This window comes from Lampetra planeri, chromosome 7, assembly GCF_965212315.1.
Source record: "Lampetra planeri chromosome 7, kcLamPlan1.2.h2, whole genome shotgun sequence".
Lineage (NCBI taxonomy): Eukaryota > Metazoa > Chordata > Hyperoartia > Petromyzontiformes > Petromyzontidae > Lampetra > Lampetra planeri.
The window spans coordinates 3541551-3563505 of record NC_136113.1 but is presented as its reverse complement, the minus strand read 5'-3'; the positions used below and the strand labels follow the sequence as shown (position 1 = coordinate 3563505).

The window sequence follows — 21955 nt, the reverse complement described above, 5'->3', positions numbered from 1 at the left end:
GACACCTCGATTCAGGTTCCATAAGACCATATAAGGGCAAGGCAAAGACATGCCCCTACGGGCAATGCTTCATCTACTTCGATGTATGTGTAGTGTCAGTGAGACGGCGCTATTACACTACATATGGGCTAATCCGCACAGGAATTTTCCTTCAGGACAGCGTTATAAGGACACAGTGTTATAAGAAATATGTCTGTAATAAAGTGTGCATCTTTTTTGTCTTTTTTGCACTGTTGGAATTTCCACTATGATTTCCTCTAAAGCATGTAATTATTCTTTGCTTTTTTGTAGGTTGTGCAATTTTTGTCAAAAGCTCATCGCTGCGATACACTATCCGGTGATTGGGAGACGGACATCAATTCATTCAAGGTTGTAGCCAACAGGGCAGTAGAACTTGCTCAAGGTATGTTATAGCACAACATTTTTATAAATCATGAAATTACTTGCTAGTATTTGTATTTATTTTAGGGGGAAAACGTGTATAGACTTAATATGTAAAGTTATAGAACACTCTTTGTTATTTCCTAATTGGCCTTCTCAACATATCCAAACAACATCTGTTAAACACAGATTTGATGATGGCTTTTTTGGTCTTTTCCTTCCAGTGTCCATCCAATGTGCCAAAAAAAAGGGCAATGCGCAGGAGGCCATGCAGCTGTTGTCATCAGCTCGTCTCAGTCTCCGGGGTCTTTCTGCTAAGGCCAAGGTGAGTGCAAGCAGAGTTTAAGAGAATTCTAGCAGCTGTGCATAGCTACTATTAAACACTCATTGTTGGACTGTTTTGGACCCAGAGTAAATTTTATTTTGTAATATTTTAGGATTGAATGTATTTTATGCTCAAAAATGTATTTTTAAATTAACTATTGCTTTATGAATCAAAAATACAGACTATTATAGTGTATGCTGATAAAAAATATACAAATCTGTTTCATCACTTTTTCTACAATGCTACTGGAATCGTCATCAGCAGCAGCAAACATGCACTATGTACTGCCGGATAAGAGCCTCTCCACATTATCACCATCCTTCATGGTCCATCAATCTCTGGTGCATGTGCTAATATTGTTGATTGATTGTCCTCACAGGCATGTCTTCTCCTTTGGTTGCAATTCCAGTCCCATCCATTGGCCATCCTTTCTCGTAATGCATCCTTGTCCAACCCCACTTACTTTCCTTAAGTCAAGATATCTCAAATATTAAATTGTGATCTAATCCAAGTATTCCTTTTTTTGGTGTCTTATTTTAATTCCCAGCATGCATCTCTCCATGCTTTTTTGCATCTCTTCAATTAATGTTCCATTTTCTTTGTAAGGGTCCATCTTTTCTGATCATATGTCATATGAATACTGGAAAACGTATGATAAGATTGCAATCGTGTGTACATGATGTGATACATGACCACATATGGTGTTACTTTGACTGTGAGCAGCAGCAGCACACGGATATGAGCACCGGGGAGCTACAGGGTGACCTCATGGACATTGTGCAGGCGATGGACAGCCTCGGGTTGGAGCTACAGGAGCTCTGCAATCAGCTTAGGAATTCCGTGTAGTAGCTGCACAGAGCAGAGGATCAAATCTCAACGCTGCAATGCACACTCAAGCTCAGTAGCTGCACTCGTATTCAAGTTTGAAATGAAAAAACAGATGTCAGCTGGATGAGACCCATATATTACTCAATTGATCATTGCTAATTTCGATTCCACATCATACCATGTCTTCTCTTTTCAGTTTGTTATGATTGAATAAATTGACTCTTCTAGGAGTAAAGTATTACCGTACAAGTATTTTTGTGAGAGAGTAATTGATATGTTTGGAATTCATTCATGTGGAGTTGTGCCTTAAGGGAAAAAAGTATCTTAATACCGTATTGCTTGTATCCTGCAGTTTGGGGTGTGAACATGCAATGTGTGCATCGTTATATTTGGAAATGTTTTCAATAAATTAACATTTTCTACATTTTTATATCATTTAATTCAAAATGTTTTGATACCATTATTGTTCCAGCCCAGTTTGCTTAAGATACTTTAAATGTGCACTGTGGTTTTAAATAAAGGTTTATTGTGTAATGTAGGAATCGTATAAAAATCAAAACATGAAGCACATGCAATATTGCACTAAGAAGCAATAATAATGTGACTAATTTCTATTTGCATTACACTGCTCGTCGTGGGACGGCAAATATAGCGTTGAAACATTAAATGTGTTTTATTTGGCTTGTTGCACGCCTGCAAAGTTCTATATTTTTTTCTCTCAATCGTATCCGCTTCCCTCCCTAAAATAAAACTTGTAAAAAATAAAACTCTTGTGGGGGAGGGAGGGAGGGGGGGAAGGCTGAGGCTGAAAAACTGATCAAATGACCCTGCACCTGCAGTGAACTCTCACTTTGGTGACCTCACCTCCCACCCACGCACATTGGTGGTAACGACTCAGCTGCATGGCATCTGCTCGGTCACCGCTTGGTTGGCTGGGCCATCTGTTGGCGCCGCCCTCCGCTCTCCTCCGCCCGACACACCCGCAAAGCACACGCGGTGCCGGCGCGGGTCTCGCGATTGCAATAGGCCCGTCAGGGCGGTGACGCACATCAAGAGGACCGGCGCGCTCCACACGATTGGCCCCACACGCAACCACAGTGGTGGGTGAACATTGGCCGCAAGTTGGGGAGTTCCCCCCCCAACAAGCCCCGCCACTGAGAGGCGGGAACTCCCCGGCAACGCGTGGGCTGCGCGTGGATGCGGTTCGGGGGATAAGTCATGTGTAGCCTGCGGGCAGTGAGCTCACACTGAGCGGTGGCTTGTATGGGATGGGACCCTCTTTCCTAACGTTCTCTTGTTCTGGTAGGACTCTGTGTTGGTCACTCTATTTGGGAAGCCACTACCTTTTCCCCTCCCCTATTCGCGAGACCACACTCTTCTTTTTTCGACTAGTGGGACTCCAATATCAACGGACTCCACCCCCTCATCCTCAATAGAACCCTGAAGTCAGTAGAGTTTTGACCCCTCTATTCTGGAGGGCCCCCTTTCCATAAAATTTCATCTTGGTAGGCACCCACCAACTCCCTCTTGTTAGAACTCTACATCTGGTGATGCTCTACAATTGTTCTGGTGGGGTTGTTCCTCTCCATTATATTGGGAGCTCTGCTTTCTAGTTTTTAACCCTTTCGTTGTACCTGCTTTCTAAAACTTTCCCGATGGGTCATCGTCTTGTGCTTTGATGCGTGTCCCCTCTTCATTTTCTTGGTAGGGCCTCTTCCGACCTCACATTAATGGGCCCTATCTCCTCGTGAAAGAGCCTTTTATTTGCTCGGGGCAGCGATCTCCTCCAACTTCCTTCCCTTTGTGGTGAAAGTTCCCCAGTTGGTGCCCAAAGCCTCGCCCTTTCCCAGCCAATTCCCACCGCGCGCGTTGGGGTCAAATCCCCCTCCGACTGAAAGTGCCCTCTCTCTCTCCTCCTGGTAGTAGTGGGGGTCCCGTCCCGGCGCACCCTTCCACTCCTCCCCCTTCTCCTCCTCCTCCTCCAGCCTCCGCTAGCCACCTCCCCCGCCTCTTTATTAAGGTAAATGCTGTAAATCCCAGCGAGGCAATCCGCACGCATTCCGAGCGCCAGGACCCACGAGCCGGTCGAGGCACAGGTCGCGTCCCAGCGTCCCCCAGGGAGGCGACCTTCGGCGGCCCTCCGGTTGCGCCACCACCACCACCCCCCTGGCTCCCGGCCACCCCAGGGCCCCCGCGGAGAAGAGGCATGGCGAGGTTCGCAGTCTGCCCGTGCCGCTGTCTGTGCCTGCTGCTGTTGCTGCTGGCCGCCTTGGCTGGGGCTCAACATAGAAGCTACCGCAGGGTCTTCACATACGTGGTGCAGCAGCAGCAACAGCAGCAGGGACAGCAGCAGCAACAGCAGCAGCAGCACGAGCAGCAGATCGCGCAGTCTCACCGCGTAGCCGGCTTCAGGGACAGCCCCGTGCGCCTCCGCGCCGCGTACGGTGCCGATGGGGCGCTGCCTCTGCGGGCCCGGCCAGGCACGGGGACCCAGCATCATCATCAGCAGCAGCAGCATCATCATCAGCAGCAGCATCATCATCAGCAAGGCTCGGCTCCACGGCAGGCAGCACCGCTCCCCGGGTGAGTTCAGTCGAGCTCGTTGTGTCTTGCTAACACAGCGGCACGCACGGGGTGGGTCCCAGAGGTGGAGCGATGGACCCAGGGTCCCGGGATGGAGGGGACCATCTCTTGACCCGAGGAGGAATCAACTCGCCCAGAGGGCTCAGTCCAGGGTACATGGGACGGAGCGACCATCTGTTGGAGTACTGGAGGAACCATCTCTGGTTCTTCCCCGGCTGCTGGAGCTGTCTTCTTGTGGCTGTCAGTGTTTGGGTTGTTGGTGTGCGCCTTCGTTAAAGTACTGTACTTTTATCGACGCGTTATTTGTGCGTTTGGAGTATAGGTTAGAAGCACGGGTTTGTAAATGCACGTGCCTCTAAGTTTCGTGGGTTTATTTTTGTGTTGGTGTTATTTGTGCGTTGTGCCGCACTGTACTGCATGGGAAGTGGAGTCGACATCATCCCCGGTCCTGATCTCCACCCGTCACCAACACGCATTGACCAGCGTGGTGAAGTATGGCCAAACAAGACGGCGTGGCGAAGACCTTCAATGGTCTATTGACCCCGCGTGCTTTATGTTATTACGCACTCCGTAGGTCGTATTTGCGCAAAGTGGAGGTTGCATTTGTGTGTGTGTGTGTTTTGGGTCGGTTTGTGTATGTTGTTCCTTGGCTTGTGTACAATGGGTGGGCTTGTACGTGTGTGTGCTGGTTTATTTGTGTGCTGGTTTATACACACATCAGCGTCTTGAGTTGCGGTTGCATAAGATGCTTTATTCATCAAAATTTTGTGCATTTCTGGCTTGTTTGTTGCCAAATGTGTTGGGTTTTTTGCGGGTCGTGTGTGCGGTTTGGGTGACCCGCTTTTGCCTTGGGTGAACAAAATATATTCCTTGTTGAGGAATCCGTGTATTTTTCTCGAAGCCATCGATCAAAGGGGAAATAAAGATCAATCGCATCACGCGTAGATGCACTGCTTCATCAATTATGCAAGTGCTTGAGGGTTTAACTCCCTACACATCCTCGCTGATCTCACCTGTTCCCAAGCCAGTTGCTGTGACTTGGTTTACTCAGTTTCCATTTCATTTATTTGGTATAGCTCTGTGAGCCATTCGGCTCTTGAATCGGGTGCAACCGCAACAAACAAAAAACAAAAACAAGAAAACATCTTAAAGTGGCTGTGACAACCACGGGCACCAATCGGTGTAATCACGTTAAGTGTCTAATCAAAGTTAATCACTTAACTGTTGCCCCACCACCCAGCGTGCTGCGTCTCCCCATCGGATGATATTCATTTCGCTCCAGTAATTTAATGGCTTCACCTGGGGGACACAAGCCCACGCCGTTGAAGCATTGCCGTCCTCAAGTGTAGACGCACCCATGAGCTGTTTAACGATGCCTGCGAATTGTAAAACAATTCCATCGCGAAAAAATTAATGCCCGTCCATCATCGCAAATGCCGCAAGTTGTGAAGCCGTGCTTATGCCTTGACCTCGTAATTTTTGCACTTCATGGTGTACTTTGAAAAGGGTGATAGGCAATTGAACCCTGAATGTAACTTTATACAATTGTGCTGTAAAATACAACATGTCACGGCGTGACACGGGAATCCCTGGGTGTTGGAGGCTACATGAGCTGAGTGGCGACTGGTCTCGCACCACCACCACGCAGAGCTCTCCCAATGCGTTGTATGTGTTGCCGTCATTCATACTTCAACATTCGTAATCAACAACAGAAACATGAGGCTCTGTGTTTGTGTTTGCCCATCGTTAAAATTGTCTTGCTGTATCTGATGCAGGCCGAACATTTGCGGAGCACAGTGCTGCCCAGGATGGAGCCAGAGCCCCGGCTCCCAGATGTGCACCAAACGTACGTCCTGACCCCTCACCCCTACCCTGTGTCTCTGCGGTGTGCGATTATGAACAAAACTGTACTGTAATTTAACAACATTGCAAGAGCAATGGTTGAAATTGTGCGAGTTTAAAATGCGCTGCCAATGATACAGAAGTGTGCTCCCTCCAGATGGCGCTCTTTCTCCTGTTGTGGTGTTTGGGAAGGACCAACTGTTTAAGAACTTACCCATAGTGCTTTCTCTAAATGTCAGAATATACTGCTACGTTCCTAAATAGAACAACGTGCTGATAACCAATACGACCTTCGTGACCTTGCCAATGTAGCAGATAGGTGAGGTCACATTTTCATAACTATTATCAGCATTAAAACGACCGCACTCTTTCAGGTTGACTGTGATGTGCTACATTTTGAGTACGTCCATTTCATTCAACATTTGTTATTATTCATAATGGTAACCTTTATACAGATGTAGGTGAGTGATATACTTCTCGGATGTATATGCGTTACAGAATATATTTTGGTGGTATCTTGGGATTTGACATAAATATGGTGTTCCCTTAAAAATAATAGAATTCTAAAAATAATAATATGCCTTGTACATATGTATTTATACTCTCACTGAGAGGAAAGGAAGGACTTGACATTTGGGCCAACTGGCCTTCCTGAAGAACGCCTTCCTGTTAGTTCCTGTACCAGTTATATATAAGTTCACTGAAGCTGCAATTTGACAACACATTTTTCAATTGCCATTGTACTAATGGAAAACAGAATGGCAGTCTTAGTAATTCACAGTCTACTGACTGTAAGTAAATGGAAAGTTAATCACTACATCCTGAGGCATCTGTGGGAAGATCCTATGTCAGCTGGTAAAAATCACTTCAGTTCTGCACAACATGTGTACTAAAGCCAAGAATTTGGGTGGCTGCTGCATAAATGGCCATTCATTGATGTGAGAACCAATCAATCAACTTCCAGGTGCCATTGAGAAAATGCACGAAAGATAAATGTTTATCTTCCAAATTGGTTTTACTCGGGCGACCCAAACACAACCAAATCGGCAGCAAGATTTTTCAGACAAACAGCTTTTTCAAACAGCCTCAGATTCCTCTGTTTTCTTCCGTTGTTGATGTGTCTGTAGGACATGACAGTGCACTTACTCAACGTTGCTTAGGAAAAGTATGATGCATTAGCGGCTTTGGTCCTCATTTGAATGCAACGTAACCCGTGCGAGTCTTCAGTATGTGACATTACCAAATACAGTCATTCTGTAAACGGCATTAGTAGAAATGCTATTTACACTTACCCATTAGACTAACGTCATCTATTTTCCAGGAAAGCATCAACAAGTCTCAAAGCTCTTTCTCAGGAGGGTCATGCATTGTGATGTTTGGCCATTCTCTATTCAAGAAGCTTGTGCTCATGGGAAGAGATTGTAGTACCCAGAGAAAACTCACGCACATGATGGGCTAACAGTTAAAGATTCACAAATGGGTTTGCAAACCCACTTATTGCAATAACTTTGCCACATTTACAGTCTTGGAGTTTCACACATCTGTGGTCGATCAATCCTTGTCTCAAGTGTTGGATCAGAGGTGGGATATAACAAATTCAGTTTAACACGTAGGCTTTCGCGACCAATATCATCCATAATACAGGGCTCACAAGTGACGTCATCGCATCTATCCCTCTATTTAAGGAAGGAAACAGGAGGATTTCTCCACAAATCTGGCTGTCGCCTGATGAAGCTAGTTGTACTTACTGGCAAAACGTCGTACTCAGATTGTAAATGTTGTGGATTTGCTCTGCAACACACCGGTGTGCTGTACTAGTAACGAATTGGCATGTTCTGTTTACGTGACAAACCTTACTAGTTGGCTGTGTCAGGTGGTGGCGGGTTTAACGACACATTTATATTTACGCGATTTTACCCAAAACTATATTATGGATGACAAATTAAGTTTGTACATATTAGGTCTCGAGTTCACTTTATATCATTCTTCCACAGAGGAGTGTAGCCATTGTGACCAATGCATGTTGCGAAGATGTAGCAGGCATGTAATTATTCTCCCCCCTTACAATCTGATGAATTGTCATAATTCACAGTCCCATTTTGAATAAAAAATCAATTCTGTTTTCCCATGGTAAATTTGGCATCTCTAATGGATGCAGGTTTTTATGTTAACGTATTACAAATATAAATTGAAAATCATTTATCATTATAGATGTACGATTTTATACAAGTATTGACAATGTGACAATGAATTTCAATCGATGGCTCCATTAAATACGTATCACATAGATAATTTTCAAGTTCGGTGAATTCTCTATCGCAGGAGCAGGGCAAAGTGAGGAGTGTTGTTCGTGTTCTCAAAGCACTTGGGTTGTATGTCATGGAATGGAGCCAGGTCAACTCGCTCTGGGCTCCTCCTCGGGTGTGAAATTTATCTATAACAATGTGCAGCCAGTGCCTGCTGGTAAAAATACATCTCCAGCCGTCCGAGTATCATTATCGTGCAAGAGGGAGCTGGGTAATCTGCAGGCTGTTTATTATAAATACAGAAGTACTGTATTGAAATTATGTGACATATGATCTAGAGCCAGTGCGTGGCGCTATTAATACTGTGGCACGACGATCCACGTGGCAGGATTGTGCCAGATAATGAGTCTTATGGCTGGTTCAGAATAATCCACGACAAGAACCGTGGTGTCAAACCTCATGCTTTATTTTACATATTTCCTTTGCTTTTCAGCAAGACCACCGATTGAAATAATATAATTCCCTGTATATTTAGCAGGATTGGTAATTGGACATATTTGCATTTGAATGTATCGGCGGTACACTGGTGCGCGGGATGGAATAAGCTAAATTTTTCACAATTATTTATTTTCTTGCGATGCACAACTCCGGTCATATAATCTTGCAGGGTGCGTCAAAACCTGTTCCCGTGATGTCGAAGCAGTCGGAAGACGAATGTTATGAATCTTCACAGTCTGTTGCCGTAGAGCACCCAGCCTGATGACAACTGACTCCATGTTCCAAAGGCAAATTTGACTCGTGCCCAAGACTTGTTTGGACGGTTCCTCGATTCGTTTCCGGAATCCTTCTTGGCGGACGATGGCATCGAAAGATGATGGCTCGTGTCACACGCTCGAATGGGAAAGCAGCTGCTGAATCTCGGGAAACTTCTGATGGAGAGTCGGCAGCTCGCTCAAATACAACAACGACATCGTCAGTTCTGGCCTCATTTTTATTTGGCGGGTCTCCAGAATTAGCTCGGTCAGCGGCAGCAGCGACTTCTCAGGCATTTTCTTCTGGTGGATCGTCAGCAACGGCTACAGTGTCTGATCGAGCTTCATCGTCAGCTGTAGTCAGCAGCAGTTCAATCTACGGCAACTGAGTTTGCACGGATGCAGTTGCCGTTTACGAGGACCGGTGTGTTATGCTGCACTGGTGTACCGTCAGTACATCCATTTAATGGTGTATTGGGAATTAATTGTTAATGTTGGCATCGTGGTATTTGTGCAGCACTACCGGGTGAGTGCCAGGATAGCCCCCGCTTGGCAGGTGTCCAGCAATCTGCCGGCCTCTGTTATGCTGTCAGGCTCCGTGCACTCTCGGCCAAATTCTTCGGATGGTTTTACATCCCAGTGTTTCAGATGCTGTACTTTAATAAAGCCCAGTATGACTGCTATCGCTTGTGTGGCGCCCGTTTGCCTCGGTGTTGAAGAGGCCGTCTTTCATGCTGCGTGACTGTGCAGAAACTGCAGTGTTTTTCTTACTTTGCTTCTGTGCAGAGTGGTCCATATGCAACAAGCTGGTTAGTGTTCGTCACGATCAAATTAAATGGCACATTAATAGTTAGACAGGGTTTTACATTGATTTATGGATTTACATCTACAGTAATGAATACCCTAAACGTTTCCAAGGAAAAAAACCGTGATAGATGTTGCGAGCAAAGATTTACTCTTCAGAATGTTTAATGTTTGTAATGCCTTTTGTGAGAATTAAATAATATGATTAATATTTAAAATTTAATGTTTTTATTGATTGTATATTTATACCCTCTCATCGTGTTATACATAAAACAGTTTGATGGCAAATAGATACTCCACTGGTATTAATTGATGTGGTTTTTGGCTTGTATAACAACAGAGTTCATAAATTCCTTGCTGGGAAATTTTGTCGGATCATACATTATTGTGGTTGTTTATAGTGAATTTGTTTTCTCTGTTTTGACCCAACGGTTATCCGAGTACCGTATCTATATTGCAGGTTGGTGTCAATACGTCGCCTGGTTATTATTTCACTGCAGAAGAAGGTCGTACTGAATGTAAAAAGCTGCGTCTCCATTGCTACCCCCCTCGAAGCAAAGACCGACAGCGGCTAAATAGATGTTTACATAAGCGGATCTTCCTGTTTTGGAATCGGTGTAATAACATCGGCTGAAGTGGTGGCGCAGTGATTAATGGACTGCACTATGAACCCAGCGACCTTCATTCGATTCCTGGCCACAGTTAACATCAGTCGGTGACGAATAATATATGAACTACTCTTGGGGCCCCCTTTTCACCATTCCTCATTGACCGGTGAAGTTTGGTCAAAAATCCAATTGACCAACATGGCCTTGGAAAAAAAGTGAACGAACAAAGGCATTGAAATAATTTACTACATCTATTATAATTACGTAGTATTGTGTTTAAAAAAAATCTTAAATTTAGTCGTTTAAATTGCTTCGTCGGCTTCTTAACATGATTTGTGTGTGTTCATATTCCCCTCCAACCTAGCTGGTGTATTTATTTAAAAAAAGCCCTAAATATCTAATGCGTACAAAAAACATACCTAACAAAATTTGCCTTGCGTGAAAAAATACAACTTTTACAGATTCGCACTTGTGCAGCACGCAAGATAATGTTGTTGTGCATAGTTTCTGATGGTTTATGTGTATAAGGTGCCACGTACATGGGAGGTGTGATTGATCAAGTGTAATTTTTCAGCGTAAGTCGTCAAAAATGTTGCGATTCCCGTTCACAAGCGTGATTGCTGGGGTAACTGTGAATCTGCCCCAGGGGATAGAATAAGTTATATCGCTGAGAAGGTCCGTGGATGCTCAGCTCGTCCCTCGCTGCCCAACAAAGATTATATTTGTTTTCTCCTTTTTCTGTTACGTTCTGTAACTGGCTTCATTGCTTCTTATAATACAGTGTGGCCATTGACTTGGTCACCAAGTTTGGGCACATTTTTGGGAGAATTTAGCTTTTTCAAATTTTGGAATACTAACTTTATTTGCATTTCAGCCTTGGCAGAGATTCCTCCGGCTCCCTTGTGGGTGTGTCACAGTCCTCACTTCTTGTGTTAGAATGATTGCTCCCGTGATTTGTATGCAGTCAACCGTGTAACTCTTAGCATACCTAGCTAGGCAGTGACAGCTGTGGTCCTGAGTTGTGAGGATTTAAGAGAACTTCAAAGATGAACTACGTTTGAGGGTTAGTATTACGCGCACAGTTATGAATGACTTATTTTGTCCGTGGAACGTTACATTGTATAATCCGCGTAGTTGTATATGAGTGGTATTACATTCTAATATTGGCACTAGATTACTACTAACACACGTGCTGAACATGTGCCGAGATTGCTTTTCATTTTTTCCATGGCTTGTTATCACTGGACATGTGCCCCTTAACGTTGACTGACCAATTGCACCCTTCCTTTTATGTTCATGTCAAACACATCTTGGAGCCAGCAGTGTCGTTGCTCACAAAAGCACGCCAGTGTCTTCTCCTGTTACTGCACTTCTATGCATACTAATGCAAATCCAGTAATCATATTTATCGGTGTAACCTTCCATGGAATCGATAATTAATATGGATTTTTAAGCTCTTAATATTGCATTGGATTGGTGTATGTGATTTAAGAGTCAACATGTTTGTTTTATGTGTGCATGTTATTTCATCATGGGTTAACATGGCCCGTGCAGCCGCGAGACTGCTACATTCACTGCAATGCTTAAAAAAATGTTTGAATCCCATTATCAACCCTGAATTGTGACAAATTCATAAGAAAAAACACACCAGCTGAGTGGATCATTACGCCCATAATCACGTTTGCGTGCACTGAGAGTAATGTATAGTGCAAGCTGTATGCTTGATATGAAATGCACATTTGCCTAAGGGGTACCAGCGTTGTGTCTTGGAGTTGCCTCTAATTGGCGCCTGGGGGCTTTGTTGCAGAAATCGATCGCTACTTACACTGTTTTGTGGCTTCAGAAAGTTTCCAAGGAGATGTAATCATAACATCATATTTATAGGGTGTGTGTGTGAAGAGCCGAGTCAAACCTGAACATTCTAACGGTGTTCTGGATGAATATCTGTGAAAACAATACATATTTGTGTGACCAGTCAGTACCATGTTTGTTTACACAATTGGCCTCTTTAGTTTGTAAGTGTGTGCTTCAAGAAATTGTACTCCAGCACTGTTAATGAGACCTCCCACACACTTCTATACAAAGTGTGGTTTGGGGTGGGTTTTCAAAGTTGTTGAAAACTTTTAAATCGTTTTTTTCCAGGTCTGTAAATTATGGTAAAACCCATCGCAAGGGAAAACCGCTGTTATACGTGTAATGCACATTATTGTGTGTTGTTGAAGCTATGTAAATGCCGAAAAAAAAAGCGTAAACAACTCGGAGGCCAATTGCATTATACACTTGGGCTGTGGCTAAAGAAAAAGGCAACCTCATTTCTGGGTGCACAGACTATATTACATGTGGATGAAGACTAACAACGTTGATTCGTAAAGTTTGACCCCAAGGGAGGAGGAGGAGGAAACGTTTATTCAAAACACTCCTTTTAATAGCGACGTTGTGGCCACACATGTCTTCCCAGTGGCTTGGTGTTACAGCGACGCGCAGATTATATTCTTCTACTTCAGTAAGCAAGCACAGTGCTTTGAAAAAAATCGAACACCTTGTGATTTTTTTTAGTCTATACAATTTTCCAAGCCTTTTAAAAATTGCCTTCAAATAGCGCCTTAGTTAATTGCCGAACTTACTACGGCAGTTTGTGTTGCAGATAAACAAGTTTCACTCCGCTCTTCAAAATTAGCTTCTGATATCCTTATTATGGCTTTTTGAGTCTTGCAACCAATAACTCGATAGTAGATGTAACAAACTGAGATGTGGAAAATTATAGTACTGTAACAATTGGTCCATGGATACATGCAGTATATCGTTAAGCTATAAAAAAAAAACCTCTATTTCAAGAGCCACAATGCATGTGAATACAAGATGGGTGGTCCTTAATAAAAACGCCATGAAGCAGTCCTTAAAGGGCCACGTGCAGCTCCAGAGTCAGAGCTTACCGACCCCTGAGCTAGGAAATATTTAGCTGTAAGACTTTGCTCATTGAGGCTTTTTACTCAATTGTGATGACCTGGGTGTGTGTACATTTTCAGCGGTTTGCTCACCGCCGTGCCAGAACGGAGGCATGTGCGTGCAGCCCCAGGTGTGTGCCTGTCCTGCTGGCAAGTGGGGGCCGTCCTGCGCAGACAGTAACCCCCAGGCCGCAGCCGCTGGTGCTGGTGGGGTACCCAGCCAGAGTCGCACAGCTTCGCTCTCTCGTACCGCACACATGACCCTCACCGTCAAGCACCAGCCGTCTGTGCGGATGGTGCCACACAAGGGCCAGCAACAGTGAGTGTCCTGTGCGTTTTAACTTGTGGGCGCAGTGTTCTAAATAAAACCGTCTCCCCCTTTGTTCTCACTGCCAAAAGTGGTTGCTAAGCATTTGACCTTGGTCGTAACAGGACAGCCCGTTTGTGTTTCATACGCAAGTTTGTCTGGCCTGTTGCGTCTGCCTCCTGTTCCGCCGAATCGTCCATCTTCCATCACAGTGCTTCTATCATGAACTCCATCACAGTGAGCACTTTGTTTTCCGTTTTGTCTGCTTTACATGGGTTGTCCAGCCAAACCACGTTGAGATTTTTTTCTACTTTCTCTGCCAGGTATGCACATACACGGCATGCACTTGTCTCAGCATGCCTGACTAAATGTTTCCTTGGCAGCAGTTCATTACCTAAATTGGGCAGTCTCGTCGCACCGATGTTGTGTGCACGGCGCGGCTCGCAAGCAGGGTGCGGCTGCAGTACCTCCAGAAGTGCATTCAATAATAACAGTTTGAAAAAAAAATACTGCATGCTTAATTTGGGTCATGCAGCAGAGAGACAACTGGCTAGCACGTCCCCTACTGAAATGAAGGATTATAGTCAATGTATTTCTGTCCGCTTTCTAAAAATACTTCAAACTATCACAGGACAATTTTATTTCTGTGTAAACGCGCATCTTTATTTAAAAAAAAAACAAGAAAAGACATCCTTAGGAGATTGTCAGTTCGGAATGTTGACCAAACTGCAGTAGAATGAAAAATATTGTATGCGTAGGATATTAACTTGTGAAACAAATACTTAGATTTATTTGGTTTACTAAAAAAAACATCCATGAGAGTTGTCATTGATTTTTATTTCTTTAATTTTGTACAGCACAACGCATTTGACTGGATCACCAGCACTTACACATTGCTTGAGTTGCTGTCTGAAGTGGTTTGGCTTGGCTGCAAGTTAGTTAATTTGTTCGCTCGCTCGCTCGCTCTGCGAGTGGAGTATAATTTTGCGGTCATGCCATGGATCGGGGGACCGATGCTCAGTGGCAGCAACTGACGTCATGCAGGTCTGAGAGTAATTAGAGGCCCCTTCGGGTGGACGTTGCTAAAGTTGCTGAAGTTTTGACTTGAACGCACATGAAGCACTCTCGTTATTTGTTTCACCTTCGTGACATTTTCGTCTAATTTTGCATTCCTTGTTAGCGTGTTCTTGTCGACGACATTGATCTTGCCCAAACGGTCTGGCCATTTTCCATCATGGTTGCACAGTTTTTGAGTCTGAAGCCAAATGTCAATACAGACACGTGTGTTTTAGTCCATTTAAACAGGCACTGGGTTACAAACGTGTAAGGTTGCCATGAATAAAACTGCTCGTTAGTGTAATTGGCACACTTAATTTGTATAGATGACTGGCATAACAACAAAATATGTTTTTGTTGCAATCCACATATAACGGTGTAAGTTAAAGCAACTTTTGTTTGAATATGATGCACGGTCCAAAAAATGACATGCACATTCCAAGTTCGAGCAGTCATGTTTGATTGTTCCACAGAACTAGTTTGCACTGTGTATGGCAGGTCACACTCAATGCAGTCTGCGCCACTTAGCATGGCCATGCAACGTCGGACATCCCAACCACTCCTGCTCAAGCCTAAGGTCTTCAGCCACCAGCTCGTGTCGACCAGTGGAGGACGTCCTGCCCATCCCGGCCCCAACGCCTTGACCTCGGGGCACGGCCAGCATGGGCTTCTCGGCTCTGAACATTTGCTTCATGGTGGGTCTTCAATGTTGGGGTCGTACAAATGCTGAAAATGCCACAAAAAATATGTGACTGTTGCAATCATGCTGTAACTTGGGTGACTTGTTAATAAGGGAGATTAAGGAAGGTATATGTGCAAAGATGTACGTGACTCTTCACAAGTTTATGAACCTTAAGCCTTCTCTGTCAATGGAGAAATATTGTTTTTGGTTCATTTACACGTGCACTGGGTTACAAATATTTTGCGACACTTTCCCCTAGCTGTGGATATCAGTCACAAACAACGAACAATCCCATGGGTATTTCAGCAGAAGGCCCATTTTTTTCCATAGTGGTAATAATAATGATTGTTGTATAGCAGCCATGCCTAGCTTGTTCGAGTGATTGGTTACAAGTGACAGGAAGCTTTCGTTTTGGCACCGGGTATGTGCCGATGCTGAGAAAACCACCCGGAGTGAAGATTTAATTCACCATTATAGAGCCAAGGCATGTGAATCTGCTCCATAATTCTTTTAGCAAATTGGCACAAAAATGGGTAGTGACTAGTAAAATAAAGTAACTTATATAAGATTAATATTTTCGATTTAAAAGAAATATTTCGTTTTAAACAGAAGATACCTGGGGAGAAAACACAAATATGTAGATGATTTGGAACGCATCGTAACAATTCAAGGCAGTAAAATGTTAAAAAAATGTATTGAGATTTTAGTTTACTGGTTTTCATGTTTATGCTCAAGGCGGTGCTCTTGTATGGCATTCTTGGTAAATACGGATGTATTAAAACCTCAATTTTTTTCCCCGTTACAGTCTCATGCAGGAAAAAAAAACATTTGACTGCTCTGGCTGGCTTTGTGAATTCACATTTACGTGTGATATTTTATGTTGGTTCAATGCAAGGTCTGACGAGGAAACTGCAGTAAGTTGTTTTTACAGTGCGATCCATCCGGTGTATCTTCATCATTTACAGATGGGTGCTCGCTATCGTGTTTGCATGTATACATAGGGAGTTCACACTATTTGACGATGAAAACCTGCATTGTCAAAACCCTTCTCCCTGCTCAATTCTCAACCAAATCTTTGTGCTAACCATCCACACGTCCGTTATGGTAGAGTGGTAGCGTTTTTTTAATGGCTTCATGTGAGAGAGATCGAAGGAGGTTGGCATCCCTGCGTTCCTCTTCTCCCGCTGTGCTGAGTTGTGATGTGAGATTTTTGTTTTCATCGTGGTGGAGGGCATGTATATCGCACTCATTTGCAGAGGCCGGCAGATGGAACCGTGCCAAACAAACCTCACAGGACGCCCATCGGCAGCCCGGGGTGATGACCGACCAGTGCTGTTTTGTTTTTCTGCATGAAGCTCAGTTGAGTGTGTGCACTGCAGGAAGGGAAACCTTTTATTTTGTAAAATGAAAACAACTTGTACAAGCTGCACGCAGGGAATAGTGTGCAGGAGAAAGCTTAATTGGAACGCTTTCCACCGGGCACACTCTGTCTCCTGAGAGCGCCGCAACAACAACCTCGTGCTGTTGTTGCGAGTCTTGGTGTGTAGTTTCCTCCACATGCCCCTCCCCTAGGCTCCCCAACCCTTCTGCTACATTCCCTGCATCATTCGTCACAAATAAAATGCAGCTTTGTGATTACTTACCCTGCCCGGAGTCGGATCTCCCTTCAAACGTGGTTTTGGAGTGTGGCCCTAGCCATTCCATAAGCAGGACGTTCCACCATCCGCCCCTCCTCCCTGCTGCCACACACACCCTCAACACCCCCCCCTCTCTCCCTTGCGGTTCCAGCCTCATTTAGTCCACGACGCAGCTGGATGGCTGTCAGACGCTCAGCCGTAAGCGGCTAAGCCTGCCCAGCTCCGTGCCTCTGCACTGTTGCCTGCCTGCGATGGGGAGCGCACGAATGGGCATCGTGTACCGCCCGATCGTGGCCGGTGCCGCCGCAGCCGCCACCCTGTGCACCCTCATGCTGTTCTTGCCCTCTCTCGTAGCCGGCAACTTGAGTGCGAGCGGATCGATGGGGCGCATCAAGGTGGTCTTCACACCCACCATCTGCAAGATGACGTGCACCAACGGGAAGTGCCTGAATACCTGTGAGAAGGGCAACACGACGACGCTGATCAGCGAGAACGGCGAGGGGGCTGACATGCTGACGGGCTCCGGGTTCCGCGTCGGTGAGTCGTGCGCTCGCCGCACAGCGGCCGCTGCTCCTGAATTGACCGTAACTGCTGCGAAATGTCTCGATTTTATCAAAAATCTGTTTCTCTATCTTCTTTGTCTTGTCATGCTCAGAATGGACAGAACGGTAAATATGGTTCCATTTTCTTAAATTTTTGAAGTATTGTCTATTGTCTTGTAATTTCATGTTTAAACTTTATTTAAAAAAATGTTGCCCTATATTTTCAAGGTGATTATGAGAATTAGGAAAGAAAGGTTAAAACTCACTTTTTGGAATTGTGATAACAGCATTATTTTTATATGAAGTTTGTCATTAGGTAATAATGTCACAGCTTTGTTTTTGTAATTCTGGCAGAGGTACAATGCATCAATTTAAGTGTCAGAGTTAGGTATATTAAGTTTCCTCTTTATTGTTTCCAAGAAGAACAAGAATTCTTTTCACTTACGGTGGGAAACGATGGTCCCCGTATGCTGGCCAAATTGTGATTACCCAAGTGGGACTAACCAACATGAATTTACCAGGATCCATATCATTCATTAAAAATCAATGGACAATTTATTGCACATTTGCTTGAATGGAAGGGCACGGTCTCCTGCCCATTTGTCTAACCGAGCGAGCTACGACCTGTTCACAGGAAGCTACCGTGTGGCTCATTTTAATAAGCGGGCAGGAAAAATAGAGCTCATTCACTTGTTGCGCTGTTACACTTTTACTTGAGCTGCACATAAATGAGTCATTGTCTTCTTGAGTCATGGCCCAGCCATGATCCTACTTAGAAAGGAGCAATGGTTTTTGGCCGGACACGGGCATGCAGTCTCTAGCGTTTCCCTCCAGCAAGCGCCGGCGTGAACTTGAGCTGTGGCCAGTGTAAACAGCTGAGAGCCATCACTAGGCACCATGACAGCTCTTGTGTACAAATGTTTTTCAAGAATGAGCACAAGTTATTTACATTTGCCAAGGTCGCATTTGTATTATACATAAAGCAATATACAAATTATATGAAGCTGTGTTTGGCACTCATGCCTTCATGGTGCAGGCTAAAATAAAATAAAAATGTTTTGTTAGTCATTGTATTGATTTATGTTCTAACGTTCAACGGGTTAGTGTGTTTTTTAATGTAATGCTAAAAATAGCTAAATATAAAAATTACAGTGTACATTTTTGCTGGCATATAAATAGCAGAGTCTCAAACTATGCGACCTAGTCAAAGCAAAGGGAAGTTTTAGCCTTTGACCAACTCTTGTTCAATTCATTACTCACGTTGCAATTACAAAACACAAGCAGTGTTTGTGACCGCAGCTACATTGACACTCTCACACTTGTTTGGAGAAGGAAAATCATTACTATTGCATTCATCAAAGCTGTCACCGGGCATGTATAAACAATATAAGGAATTTAAATATGCCAGATTAAAAAAATATATATATATAGGTTCCGAAGAAAAAAGTGGCTTCCTGCATCCATCCAACAGTGGCATTTCTATCTGCCGAGTTATCGCTATCACAGTTGAACATTAATGTAACTAATTTTGTTGTATCTTCCATATCTTAGTCATACTTAAAAACAAAGCGCCATGTCACACTGAACCCTACAGTAATTTGGCTGTTGAACTTGTCCATTTATCAAATGACTCAATTGACCAATGCCCCGGGTCACTCTTGTGAATTAGACGAATCCCGTCTCTCTTTGGTTTTCACCTGGTTCAAACACAACATACTTGAAACTTGAATGCCATTTGCTCCAGTCATTCTGTTCCACCCCCATGCCAGGGGTTGGGTAGACCGATGTGTTGGTTTAGTGACGTTACTCAGAAATCCCCGCTGGGGAAAACGAGTACACATTGCGTAAGAAAGACTGGGTCCAGCCCTGGAAGGGGTGCAGCGCTACTGATCGGCAGTGTATGTGCAGTGCTTCAGCTACGGAGAGCCCAGTACTGGGATGAGGCCAATGTGACACAGTATGCTGCACCATGTACGCGACTCTTGGGTACAAATCAAAACAAACAGCGGAAAAGAACAAATTAAGTCATTCTTAACCAGAGGGGTTGCGGAGGATGAGGGGTAGCTTAATCGTTGACAACACATTTGGGAGAACAACACATTGCCTAGCTCACATTAAGAAGGGATATGGCACATGACATTGTTTTAAATGCTATATTAGTATTGTTTTGCTTTTCTCCCCAAATGTATTCACATCGATGCAAAACTCTCACAGCATCAGAGTTTGGCCCTGGAATGTGATGTTGTAGAACTCATGAAGTTGCTTCAATAAGCCTATTTATCTGCACTAGCGGCACAACTTTTACTCTTTTTTTGCCCCCCATTCAAAGTGTTGTCACATGTTAATCAAACAAATATTTTTGATTCTCATAGCTGGAATTAGCAAAATTAAGTTATATAATGGGGGGGGAGGTGAGGGTGGGTTTCTTCAGTCGTGAGTGATTGGGATGAGTCCATCAACTAGCCACATTTGGGAAACCAGTTAAATCACGGGCGACTGACCAGATTTTAACCAGGATCCCAGTGGTGTCGGCACGTCGCCTTATTAACACGTGGTATTAGCCCCCTGAGCCACACAGCCATCTCTTTTTAGAAACGCAAGTGGCCATAACCGTGTACTTGAGACAAGTGTTGTATTATTATATTGTTGTCTAGTTTAATAGCTTAATCGGAAGAAAAAAAACCCCTACCTTTCTTATATATGTGTACATATATATGCACATTTTCTTGCATTGAAATGGTTTACCGTAAGTGCTTGAAAAAACGCAACTTTTAAATTTTCAACTGCAAATTCAATTCAGAACATGGGTGGCGGCATCTTTGTTGTTGCTCATAACGCTCATTCCTCGCCTGTCCTTGTGACCGTGAATGGATTTCAAGGCTGGGGTGAGTGCATTGGCGAGGCTGCAGGGCTAATGCTGCTGCTAGCGTTAACGGCGAGATGTTAACTACCTTGCCTGGTGGTATACAAGAGGTGTAATGGGTTCGATCCCAACCCTTGACGCCTGTATATTTAGAGTTTTCTTGTTCTCCCTGTGGTTGCATGGATTTTTCTCCAGGTCCTCTGGGTTTTCCCTCCACATTTAGAAACATGCATTTGGAGTATTTGGCTGCTTTACATTTTCACATGATAAGTCACTGTTTGGTAGGCTATCATTTGTGGCCAGGTCACTCCTGAAAAATAGATATTTTGCTCATTGAGCCTTGCTTGGTAAAAAAACATTTTGTTTTTGTTTTAGTTTAACGTCAAAGCAGGGGTAGCTGCGCTGACTGGGCTCTGTTGCTCCACACTTCCCGTTGCCTTGTCCTCAAATACTCTCGCCTTCACCTTTCTCAAATTCCAGTGAATTGAATGCTCTGCAGTGGCCCCCTTTTTCATTTACATCTCATAGAATGTAATGGCACGCTCTCTTTATTAAAAATACACTCTTTTGATCACATGCCGTCTTTGTTATGAGAAGGTCATGGTTTACGTGATTTGCTTCATTATTAGCACTCTATCGTATGACATGACCAATATATTACAACTAAGCATTGAGAGGCATCATGTGTTTTACTGCGGTGACTTTTGGTCAATACTGTTATGTCCCTTTCTGCAACGTGCAACTCAGATCGCAGCTAAAACATTTGGTTTCATAAACAAAATACCGGCTTAACCTTGTACTGTACAGTAAATGTTTCGCTGTAGCATGCCGATGCAATAGTCCATAACGTTTACAGCATGTGGTCAGCTTTTAATAACTCGAACACAAACTTCAAATGAATCGTCATAGGAATCATTTTTTTTTTTTACAAAATTAGGGACATTGCCAGACACCTGTGCTAGAATCATATTCTGATTTCACTGGGATAATTGAATGGAATACTTCATCACGTGTACGTGGCCCTCACAACCACGTTTCAGATTGCACTCGTGGTTTCACCAAAATTTGAACACGGAACAGTTGAGTGTGTGGTTGATCAGGCTCTTCATCTTTAGGTTTTTGCCGATTGTTTAAACATTTGAGTTGGCCGTGCTCCTGTTTTTTGCTCTCGTTTCCTGTTCCCCTCCCAGTGTTGAAGCTGCCTTTTTAGAATGGCTGCTTTCTGGTTACATGTGCTGGACCTTCACATCTTTCCATGTGCTGCAGGCGGTGTAAACAGGACTATGCAATAGCATCCCCGGGGAGCCCAGTCATGCTACAATGTCATGCACGTAACTATTTGCAGAGACTTTTTCAAATGGGCAACGTTGAAACATATTTCTCTCCTTTTTTATTTTCCTGGTTTGAGGTGGCTCTTCCAACACATGCTGTTCAAAACAAGACACGGACGTGTGTCAAAAGCACACATCTAGGTGTGCGTATATAAAACACCCATCAGCATTTTCTGGAGAAGTGCATTGTGGCTCTCTTATCTCATTGCACCATAAAAATTAA

At 44.0% G+C, this 21955-nt stretch overlaps 2 protein-coding genes across 2 annotated transcripts in view; both read left to right on the top strand.

The window, feature by feature from the left end:
* TTC27 (tetratricopeptide repeat domain 27) overlaps positions 1-1958 on the top strand; it is a 30996-nt gene extending 29038 nt beyond the window's left edge. The window contains exons 18-20 of the mRNA XM_078595975.1: positions 292-403; positions 606-706; positions 1430-1958. Of these exons, the coding sequence (XP_078452101.1) occupies positions 292-403; positions 606-706; positions 1430-1552 (336 nt within the window). The 3' untranslated portion in view covers positions 1553-1958. The remainder of the gene's footprint in view (positions 1-291; positions 404-605; positions 707-1429) is intronic.
* Positions 1959-2754: 796 nt separating this feature from the next.
* Positions 2755-21955, top strand: part of LTBP1 (latent transforming growth factor beta binding protein 1) — a 58211-nt gene continuing 39010 nt past the window's right edge. The window contains exons 1-5 of the mRNA XM_078595974.1: positions 2755-4117; positions 5893-5963; positions 13396-13633; positions 15176-15372; positions 17351-17533. Of these exons, the coding sequence (XP_078452100.1) occupies positions 3741-4117; positions 5893-5963; positions 13396-13633; positions 15176-15372; positions 17351-17533 (1066 nt within the window). The 5' untranslated portion in view covers positions 2755-3740. The remainder of the gene's footprint in view (positions 4118-5892; positions 5964-13395; positions 13634-15175; positions 15373-17350; positions 17534-21955) is intronic.